This window comes from Aythya ferina (assembly GCF_964211825.1).
Source record: "Aythya ferina genome assembly, chromosome: 6".
Classification (NCBI taxonomy): Eukaryota; Metazoa; Chordata; class Aves; order Anseriformes; family Anatidae; genus Aythya; species Aythya ferina.
Genome location: NC_140303.1, coordinates 10,139,346 through 10,150,807, shown reverse-complemented (window position 1 = coordinate 10,150,807; position 11,462 = coordinate 10,139,346). Strand labels below are relative to the sequence as shown.

Below are 11,462 nucleotides of genomic sequence, written 5' to 3'. Positions count from 1 at the left end.
GAACTTGTTCATGGAGGTGGCCCCTCTGGATACACCAAGAGCGCTCACCGCTGGTGGTGCAGGAGCAAGAAGGTGCTTGCAGATGTCCTTGTCTTGCTTTGGTACCGCAGGTTTCTTGGCTGCAGTGACCCCCCAGCAACTCTGTGCATAGCCCAGCATGTCTCACCTATTATTATTATTTATTTTTTTTTACCCCTTCTGTCCACCTTCTTTGTGACACTGTGATTCTGGTTTGTGAGTATGCAGCTAGGGCTTTCATACTTGGTGGTTTTATCATTACCATTTCCTCTTGTTGGCACTGCCTGTGCATCAGTCTGGAGCTGGTGTGTCTGGCTGGCTTCCTCAGAGGACAGAGCTGCTTAAGAGCCTGTAGCTGGGGGGATGGAAGAAAGTATTTAGCACTGAAACTAAGCCTGGGCCAGACTCTCCATCCTTGTGTAAGCAGGGGCTCGAGAGCAATCCCTCCTCTGCTCCTCAGCTCCTATTTCACATTTGAGTGATATAAAGGAAGCCTCGTTCCCTGGTGTAATGGGATCATGGAAAAACAATGAGACGTGAAATTATTTTCCTTCCTTTCCAGATAAATCCCTTGTTGTAAATTAAAGCATTTACCCATTTAACTACAGGTGAATCACTGATGCCTGCCTAAGTCTGCTGTTAATAAGGAGGGAGATTATGCAGGACAAACGTTCAGATCTCCTGGGTCTCCCTTGCTAACGATAATGTAATGTTCTTCACAAGTTATGTTATCACCAAGATAACAGGGAGGCTGGGGGGATGAGCAGAGGGTAAACTGCTCTCAGCGTGAGAGCTGGATGGATCCCAAGGGCTGGTGGTATCCCCACGCGTTCAGTGTTACCCAGTTCTCCAAGCACAAAAAGACGTTTCCATTGAAAAAGCACTTCTGATTAGCATCAGATCAAGTCGTGCAGGCAGGAAACTTTGCAAAGGGTGGAAGGACAGCTTTCACGTGGCTCTCAGGACATCCCCTTGCTGAGCTCTGCCAGCGGCAGGGCTGTGCGTCAGCAGGCTGCAGAGCGAGCTTTGCATTCATTACCCTGCCTGGTGAGATCTGAAATTACATGCATATCACGGCAAATGTAATCAAGTATAACTAAGCCAATAGGAAGACAGGACTCATCCTATTTTTCACTTAATTGTCTTTCAAAATTAATTGGAAATACTGCTTGTTTTACACAGTGGATACCAATCCTCTTTCAAAGGGCTTGAAGCTTGATGTGTTCTATCCCCGTGTTTTGGGGATCAAGGATGCTGAAATCACAGCCTCGCCAGGGTCACCCCCTCCCTCTCTGCTGAGGCAAAATCAGCCACATAAAACATCTCCCAGAAGAAGGTCTGATGAAGGCTGCTCACCATCCCCAGCCATCCCATGCCTCCTCCTTCTCCTCATTAGACATCTGTTTCCTAATGTAAGTTTAAGCTTCTCATGCTTCTAACCACCTGCAAGCACCTTGAAGTAATTCCCTTCTTCTCAACAGTTATGTAAGGATTTTTTTATATCATCTCCTTTTCTTCAGATCGCATCTTCCACCTTCTTCTCATGGATCCTGTGTTCTGGATGCCTGCTCCTGCCTGTGCTCCTCTGCAGTCCACGTCTGTGCCTTCTACTGCCTTAAATTCAGCGCAGAGCTTATCCAAGGACTGCTTTGTTTCTCAATGATGATACTTAAGCTACAGTAATCCTGCAAGAGCTTTTTCTGCCTGATATCACAGTCAATTTGTTCAAATTGTGATCCTGTTGTAAGGACTAACCTACCTCTTTCACAAAAGCTGGAGTCAGCATGAAAGATTTAAGTTAAGCAGCATTTTTCCTGTTACCTAGGACAATTTTCCTTTGGACTGGGAGTAGAATTGCTTCCATGCTTATCACTGAAAATGTATTGTTTCTGCCTAAATTTGCAAAAAAGAATGTGATTCATGCCCTTAATACTCCTGAGTGCCTGTAACACTCATGTTGGTAGCTGGCAGTGGGTTTGGATCCTGCTCCTGGACAAACTGCAGTGGAAATCCTACCCCACTGCCTTTGACTGCTTTCAGATCATTCCCTGCATCTCAGGTTTAATTTGACCTAACTATAGCTCACTGGCAAATGACAATTCATAGTTAGACAATTTTCCAAGTCTAATTGCACCGGAGTTTTCTTGGTACTTCAGAATTTCTTAATTGTATTAACCAAGGTGAGGATAATTGCTGCTTTCATATCCTTGAAACTTCTCATACAAAAGAGGCTTATGCAAGAATATGCTCATTCTCTCCAATAAATGATCTCTCTGTTATTAAGGAGTGTGCATTGGGGGACTGCTGGGAAGCATTCCACTGAACCATTATGTACTTGAACAAAACCTGAAACTTGCAGATACAAGACTAAATTATAGTCTGGGGCAATCATCAGAAGACACTTTTTTTTTTTTTTTTTCCTAGAGGTTGCTCTTTCAGAAGAACAAGCCTCAAATCCGTGAATAACCTGGTATTTTACATATTGGGGATGTTCTGGGTGGGGGAAATCTCCTATTTATAGGTCGCTGCTGCTCTGGCATTGCTCCTGGTAACAGGTACCAACACGGTCCTGTTTGAACTGGCTGGTCTGGGCTAACAAAGAGGCCTTATTGTTTGCTTTGATCCTAAACTCCTGGAGCAGGGTCCTTTTTACCCTCTGGTTCAGGGATCTCAAGGTGTATGTGGGGTTTCTAGCCATCAGGATATCATAGCTGTGTGCTTGTGTGTACAGTGCAGCAAGAACACTCCAGCAGAAATACAGACATCGTGTCTTTCCTTAAGCTCCAGCTTTAATGTACACGCACATTAAAATGCTATGTACCACTTCTGAGACTGCAACTGCTGTTAAAAAAAAGAAAAAGAAAAAAGGATGAATTCTGTGTTTTCCAACACCAATCCAACAGAATGAATGCAGGAAGGAGGCATGCAGCGAGTCAAACAATCCAAGAAGTAAGTTCTGCACAAATTGCTGATAAGGTAGACACATTTCACAGCCCATTCTGGGGAAAATATCACATTACATGGTGCTTCGCAGAGGAGGAGAAATCCTATTAAAATCCTGAAAAATTATGTACGCGAGTTAAACATGGATATTTAAAATGATCCGCATTTTGGATGCAGGATAACAAGTAAAATGAACATCTCTTAGGGATAATAGCAAGTGCCACGGAGGTTTTACACAAGGTCCTTGGTAAGTAGTAATCTTCTTACAGTTACAGAACCAATTTCTCTTGCGCCACATGAAATAATGCTCAAAAACAGACTAAGTATTTCTTTCAATCGCTAGACAAACTAGGAGGATAAATAGGATGGAGACCCTAATTACAACTGTCTGAGCACTGCGAGGACATCAAACCTTTCAGGTAAGCTGTTTCCTCACTCCAGGGCTTTAAATCAGGATGGGCTGTGTCATCATTCTGAGGCACCTGAGCTATAATTTAGGAGCTTTTTCCACTTACCATGGCTGGCTGAAGTACAGCAGTATGAGTTTTGCTGAGTTTTAAATGACTGAGGTTTAAAATCGGATGCCAGTGCTCTGGCTGCTAAGCTACACTGATACAGCAGACCAGAATTTGCTGTCTCCTGTGTTCCCTGACCATGGGCATGAAGCGGATCCACACCCATTTGCACCCACCTTGGCTGGCATGCATTTTGTGTACCAAATTTTTGTTACAAATATTTTTATAATCTCCCTTTGGATTCTGTCTCTCCAGAACCCGGTAGGTCTCAAAGTTGCTCTGAAATTCCTGGCTCCAACATAAAGTTTGTTCAGACCAGGAATGGGCTCAAAACCTTGTTCTACAAATACTTCAGTGTACTTTCCGCTACCGTCTTGTGTGATTGAGCTCGGTTGGCCACCATGAGACTTGCTGTCTGGAGTAGCCCTTATTCTCCTGGGAGTCAGTGCCACAGAATAACCCAACAGAGAAGCTGTGCGACTGAGGGATATGCATTTGCAGAAGCCAGGGGAAACATCTTCAGCAACCTTCCTGGTGCTCTGGACAAGAGGATAAGCATGGACCCAACTCAGCCGTGCTTCATTTCACTGTTAGAAGCTCTGCACTGCTGAATTCCTGTGGGCTGAATCCCTGATATCTGCTTTCATCAAACGTGGCACTTAGATAAAGCAGAAAATACTTCAGGGTGTGATTCTCAGTGGTGTGACACAGACCTTAGCGGATGAAATGGATGGCTCTGTTGGCCATGGAAACCAGAAGAGCCTGGTTTCCTTCAATCTCATTCTGTGCCTTGGCACACTCCAAAGTCCAACCAGGAGCTGTTGCTTTCCTGTGACCTAGTATGAAACCAATAGTCTGGAGTAATTGGTCTTGGAAACTTAATGCCAACTTATTTGCTGAACTTCAATGAGAACAATCACTTCTTCATGACAGTTAAGTACTGGGAGGTGCTAAAATGGTCATAAGTGACCTTCTCTAGTGAAGGATGACAAATGATTAGCTTGTGGAGGCTGTGTCACTTCTCAAACACCCAGAAATATCCGAGGGGAAAAATTGCCTCCAAACACAGATTAGTTTACTAAAAATAGCAGCAGGAATGAATCTTATGTCAGATGGTCTGAAATGATGTAAAAAACAAAGCCTTTTTGAGAGCCTCTATTACAAGGGATGTATGGGATGCTGCTATAACAGTCATTTATATGGTTGCCTGCCAGCAGGTCCATATATTTGTTACTGGCAATGAATGTCCACGCTCCTGGAGGGAAAAACGTTTGTCCTCAGATGTTGACAAGATAGGTTATCTACTTTGGATGGGGGGAGAGGCTCCCGATGGAGAATTATATTCCCAGTTGTTTTCTCTGCTTCTGGAAGCTCTTCCCAGAGCATTTCATGACCATGCTACAAGCAGGCCCAGCTCCTGTGAGGTTTTTCCATGGACACATTGACTCTGGGAGCAGGAAGCGGGTGTTAAATTTTCAATTTGACTTTCGGGATTCAGATGGGAAATTCTGGTTAGTGAGATGAGTCACAGAAGCCCACACAAATATCTTCCTGGAGGGAGGGAAATTCACCCTGGAAGGACAAAGAAAAGCTTTCTATCAAGGAGAACTGAAGCTGTCCAGGGTAGTGCCAGGGTGTGGAGAGGAGATGAAGGTGGCTTATCCCTGATGTGTTGCAGTACCAGGGAAGCTAGTTCAATGGCCAGTGACAGAAGAAAAAAAAAATAATATGATGAGGTACCCAAGTACATATGTATGTATTTACTTATGACACAAGAAGCATGTAAGAAGGTAAAGCTTGGAGAAGTCAGTTTTCCTGGGACTGAGACCCCTACATTTTCATTGGCACGTCCCTGGAGGTCTTGACAGGTTTCCCAGGTGCAGTTACCTGCTGGAGGGGCACTCCTGGCTCCCAGCCCTGGAGGCTGAGAGCTATTTATGTGGTTTCAGTAACTTGCAGCTGCCCTGCGTTGCAGGCATTCAGGACTTTTTCAGACACAAATTCGCCTCTTGCCGAGGCGATGGGCTCCGGGGCAGATGCGGTATGCAGCAGAGCGGGGGATCGAGGCGGGCAGGGCTTTTTTTTCGGCATCGAGGGAGGCTGAGGAGCCGCGGGCGGAGCCGGCAGCCATGGCGGGGCGCCTGAGGCAGGGCTCGGCGCGGCCATTTGCGCGGGAAGAGCGCGCGGCGGTGGCCGCCTCAGGGCTGTCCTCCAGCGGTCCCACCCGCAGCTTCCCATAGGATCCTACCGGACAAAATGTCCAGCATACAGCTAAACAAAAACATCGTGCGATGAGTGAGCAAAGGTTCTTCACTGGGAGTTTAAGAAGAGTTTAAGACTTTGCTGTTGGTGTTTAAGAAGCGTTTGGACTGTGCTCTCAGTCACATGGTCTGAATTTTTGGGGAGACTTGTTTGGTGCCAGGAGTTGGACTCGATGATCCTCATGGGTCCCTTCCAACTCAGAATGTTTTATGGTTCTGTGAAAACCAAGTGCCCTCTCTCCAACAGCGCTCCTGAGCCCCTGGGAGAAATACTGGACAATTTCTTGAAGCCCCAAGAAGGGCTCACAGCCTTCCCACTGAACCTTTTAATGCTGAAGGTGCCAGGCTTGCAACTAAACAGGTCTGTAGTTGCAGGGAATAACTTTGTCAAGGGTGTTTTCTTTTGCCTTCTCTTTCAATTGGCATTTTTCTCACTCTGCCAGATGTGTATCTGCTGCCCCATTAAGTCTCCTGGACTGCCATGCTCCCCAGGGTGAGACAAGAGGATGGTGAAGATCCCAGGGGGGCATGGCCCTTCGGGTGGCTCTGACTGGGCCTTACTGCTGCGCCATGCAACAAGGTGACAGGAGACTTCTGTGACAGGAGAAGGGGGGGAAAGGCCAGGACTTCTGACTGGGAGCTGGCTGCAGGAGAAAATGGTTTGCACATTACCTGATGGGAAGGGTTGTGTGTGGGTAAAAGGAGGAGGAGGCGGTCATTCATGCAAGTTTGCCTGTGTGAGTTTTAGGTTGGGGGATGTGACTGAGTATTTTTTCTTGTCTGTATGCTAAGATTTTCAGACTTTTATATATTGCTTCAAAGCTATGAAGAGCTTGCTGAAACGTGAGGCCCTTATCTCTTAAATCAAGTCTGCCATGCCATAAAGGCATCTCCAGCTGAGGAGGACAAGCTGATACGGAGCCAGCAGCCTGCTCAGAAGGTATGACTGTGAAACAGAAGACATCTTCTTGCCTGGAACAAGGTAGGTCTTACGCTAAGACTGACAGAAATATTACATTATGCCACTGTTGTTGGGAGATGAGCCTCTATCCGCCCTTATGGATGTATCCTGGTGGTGCATCTTATGGGGCTGGGAGCCTACAGATGAGAGCACCTTGAGTGCCTGTTCATAACATCAAGATTTGCAGTGCCTTGCAATGCTTTGTGGAAGTGTTTAGATAACTTAGTGGGCCCCTTATGGCATCTGAGGAGGCAAGGCTTGACATTCCTTAGTCAGTGCTTCGATGAGAAGAACATTTGTATTTAATTAAGACTGCTCCACAGTAATGGGTATGAGGCTGTAGAAAGCTGAGCAGGGATGAGAACAACATTGCCCGATTCCACCAATGCAGAAAGAAATTATTAGTTTAACGGGGCATGAAATTATACATTTTGTTTTCTTCAAAATTAACTGTAGTTTGCACTATAGTCTGCTACGGCTGATAAAACTACATCAGGGTTGCCCATGCAAGAAACCAGAAAACGTTTGCCTTGGCTGTAGGACTCTGATGTGTAGCTCCAGGAGGACTTTGAGGAGATTATCTACTCCTGGACATCAAAAAGGGCAAAACTAACCAGCTTATTCTTTTATAATGCTTTACCAGTGTATCACACCTGTGGCAGAGCATTTGGGAGACTGCCAAGAATAAAGCATATCGTCAAAGCATGTGGGTTTTGTGCAATTGGAAATGGCCCCAGGATGTGTTTGCTGCTTGTGCCTGGTGGTGGCTGAGTGGCAAGTGGGAGGAAACGCTCGTTGCTCAGCGTGAGGGTGATAGAGCCAGATGGAGAATCTGGAAAATGCTGAATCTGTCCCCTGCAAACACCAAAGCGTAAGGCATGGGAAATGAGAACCTCCTCTGCTCTCCTGGAGCTGATGGATGGCAGCTGGTATAGTAAATTGATTGGTGATAATATGATGCTATAAGAAACTGTTTTTAATATTTAGAGAGGAAAACTAAGTGGCTGGGATCCTGGACTGTTTTGGGCATACAGAAATGGGAATGGTGCGATATTTCTGTAAATACTAAAAAGACTTCTGTGTCTGCATCCTTGTTTTGTCCCATTCAGATGGTTGAAAATTTGCCTAAATGCAGAATTGTTTATGTCCAAGAAATCTTAAAATGTAGCTGATTACATGAATATTTGAAGCTCTGATATTGGATGAGTTAAGAAACAATGGTCTCTCAGTTCACCCAGTCCAATCAATAGTGAAATCTCAGACTCTTGCAGTCGATTTGTGACCGAATGTGAAGTCAAAAGGTGTTCAGGCAGAGCGTTCACGGGGTAACTCCCAACCCAGGTCATATCTGAGGAAGTGATAGATATGCAGGAGACTTGTGAATTAAAAAGGAAAAGAGAAAAAGTAAACTTCAGTGGACTGTTAACTTCTGTTGTGCACTGAAGTGTGCATCACTGGAGTTTGCACAGGGTGTCCATTGCCAGCCCTGGGAACGTGGTGCAGGGATGGGGCCAGGTGATGGTGCTCTATGCTGCAAGATCCCCTTTGGGGTCAGGTTGCAGCAAGGTCTGTAGGTCTTAGCCTTACGTTATGCAGTTGCCCAAAAGGTGCTGTGCTCCAGGTGAAATGAACACCAGCATAGCTAGTAGGAAAGAGCACATCTGGCTCTGTTTTTAGAATAAGCTGCAGTGTGTGACAGTTGCCAAAATCAAGAGCAAATGAGCTGTACAAAACACACAGGTAGCTTTTCAGAGTGAAATCTGTGCGCGTATTTTCAGGTAAACCTTGCATTTGCAGGCACCTGATAGTGAAAGGAGAACTGTGTAACAGGCTGAAGGAGGTAGGAGTGTGTACGCATCCTGCAGGGAGGCGTGCATGTAGGGCTGGAAACATGATCCCTTGCAGCCAAGTTTTGAAACTGAAGAGCTGAAACTCTTCAATGGCCGATGCAAACAAGGCTGTCCTCCTAAGGTTATCTCCTCTGTTGGAGACTTCATTAGAAATCCTTTGTCATGGGTTCCCAAAATACTCAAAATAAGGTAAGGTCTTGAAATTAGTGCAATGGTGAGTATGAACACAGATAGCGGGCTCCAGCCAGAGGACTAGCTGAGCACTGGCTCTTTGAAGACGTTTTCAGAATACTGGTTTTGAGCTCAGCCTTTTGTGTTGTCCCTTTCCCACCCTATTTTAAGCCCCCATCAGCTATTCCTGACTCAACATCTTATACCTCTGCGGTCTTGTGTGTGGTGTCAGCGGGGTTTCTCCAGCAGGAATGTGTAACAACATGAGAATTGTTCTTCTGCTATCGTGCAGGAAAAATGGCTGCTCATCCAGTGTTAATTAGCTATGGCTACATGGAAAGTGGCCCCTGTCTGAAGTACTGCAATAGAGATGGTGTTGAATGTGCTAGAAAGGGAGATAACCTTTAAAGTTAAAATATAAGCATAAAACTCTGGCAAATACATAGCAGTTAGCTGAAATTACAGCTGTTAATGGCCCTATGTAAAATGATTGAGAATCCATTGCTTAAGCAGCCTTGCAGTAATTGTTCTCTCATTGAAATCAATGACAAAATCATCAGTGATTTCCCAGGGACCAGGCATGAAGGAAAACACTTGCTGTTTGCCACAGGCTCGAACTGAATCTTGAGTAACACTTTGAAAGGAGAGGTTAATATCCTGGGGCTGATGCGTATCTTTTTATACCAGCATAATTTGAGTTGCATGGAGCAATGCTGATTTTTACCTTTTGCCAACGCAGGGCTTAGTAAATTCTATTTCTTCTGCACTTTAGTGGTCTCCAGACTAGGAGATGCTTCTGCAAACAGTGTCTGTAAGTGGTGGGATGGCTGAGCTAGGCTGCTCACAAGGAAAAGCTTATGACAAGCGAGCAAGCTGCAGATCAGTTCTGCATTGCCTGCTAGCAGTGGCTGCAAAACCAAAGATGCACAGCTGATGGCTCACTTGTAGGAGGTCTGGGTCCTTTGGTTTAAAAAGAAAGCTCGATGTGGTCACAGCTTGCTTTCAGCAGCACTCTGCTTGGATTTTTGTGTTTTTGGTTGGTGGCGGGAGTTGCAGCAGTAGCAAGCCATGAGCTAGGTGCTGACAAGCAGTTCCCAACGTGGTTTAAAAATAAACTCCCTGTGGATTGTTAAAGTCCTGCACTGTCTGTCTTCTGGCTCTCTCTTTCTCTCCCGGTAAGCTGACTTGACTGTTTGAGGAGAATGGATTTCACCAAAACAAATGGACACTTTGTCCTGCGATTTTAGGTTGATTTATGGTGGATTGTTTGATTTATTGCCTCCAGCCGATACGAAAGTTGAAGCACTAATTTATATTATTTTTCCTTCAAACCTGAATTAATAGCAGCTCTTTGAGATGCTGATAAAGCTGCAGAACAAAAGCGGCCAGGAGCCACCTCCAGCCACCTGCTGCAGGAGCTGGGACGTTGGGCTTCCAACACAGCGATACAGCATGCTTTTTGGGGTGATCATCCACGTCTTTGGAGAAATTTCGTTGTGTCAAGAGCTCTTTAAATCAAAAGCAGTGCTCTCTGTTAAAAAGGAAAAAAAAAAAAAAAACGTTTTGCTGTTTCCTCCCCATTCTCCTGCCTCTGTATCTTGTTTCCTGCCCAGCATAAGCTTTCCTTTCTGAAAAGCTCCTTGGGTAAGTGTCAGTGATAGGTGCCAAGCTCCCCCAACACGTGTCGGGATACAATATCGCGCAGGGTGATCAGATTGGCTTTGACTTGTTCATACTGCACTGGTTCAAGGCCTGGATTCGTGAGGCTGGAGGAACACTAATGAGCTTTCAGCGCTTGAGATGGGATGGATCATTAGATGGTCACTGATAGGGGAGTTTTTATTCTTCAGGAAGTAGACCAGAAAATTGGATTTTCTTTAATTTTTTCTCCTTTTGGCTAGGCTTTATCTAAAAATAAGCCGTAAGTGTAGCATTGTATATGGTTGTATCATTACCAGCTACCTCTGAAGTGCAAAGGTCCTTGATATATTCTTCTAGAGGGCAGCTTAGCCTGAGATTTAATTTCAAATATGAGGCTATCCCTGTTCTTTCAGTAAAGTTTTCCAGTTTTCTGTACTTGCTTGGAGTCTGGATGACCTCTGCAACTCCTTGTTTATGAGTAGTGACATAACAAGATTAACATTGATCTTTCTGCAGCAAAGGTAGTCCCCTGCCTTTCCCCTGAGGGCCTTGTGCTGCTGCTCAGTGCTAGCGCCACATACTTGAAGTTCCATATTCAGCATAATGCATAGGAGTCCTTAAAATAAATAAATAAATAAAACTGAAGGGGCTTATTTATTTTGTCGTTATATTCACTGGATGGTGCACTGTTCATTGTTAGATCAACAGGTGCAAAGCAAAACAGCACGTACACGTACTGATGGATGAAAGATAACACAAGCTGCCCTTAAAATTGACATGTTTTCTTCACTTTTTGTGGAGTATTTTTGTTGGTTTGCAGCTCATTATAGGTCCTACATTTTGTCCAGCATCTGAATACTCAGTGCTGGTGGTCTGTGGTGCTGGTCCAGCACAGAGTGCCCTCAGCAGTCAAAGAGGGAGCTGAAATCCATCCCCTTCAGCCCTTTGTTGGGGAGGAAAAGTAACTGGGGAGAGGAACAGAAAGCTGACGTGTCAGCTAGGACTGCAACCCACCTGGAAGCCCAGGGGATCTGCTAATTTCCAAAGTTATTGGTGTCTCAGGGGATGGTACAGGCAATTTATTTATTTATATTAATTTATT

At 45.1% G+C, this 11,462-nt stretch overlaps 1 protein-coding gene across 2 annotated transcripts in view; it reads left to right on the top strand.

Annotated features, from left to right (window-relative positions):
* Nucleotides 1–5,996: 5,996 nt before the first annotated feature.
* The window catches only part of ERBB4 (erb-b2 receptor tyrosine kinase 4), a 590,714-nt gene continuing 585,248 nt past the window's right edge, over nt 5,997–11,462 (top strand). The window contains exons 1-3 of one of the 2 annotated variants that reach the window (XM_084524743.1): nt 6,013–6,098; nt 6,181–6,317; nt 6,560–6,719. In XM_084524743.1, coding sequence (XP_084380869.1) covers nt 6,680–6,719 — 40 coding nt within the window. In that variant the 5' untranslated portion in view covers nt 6,013–6,098; nt 6,181–6,317; nt 6,560–6,679. Of the gene's footprint in view, nt 6,099–6,180; nt 6,318–6,559; nt 6,720–11,462 lie in introns of both variants that reach the window. The other variant, XM_084524744.1, reaches the window with a different exon arrangement.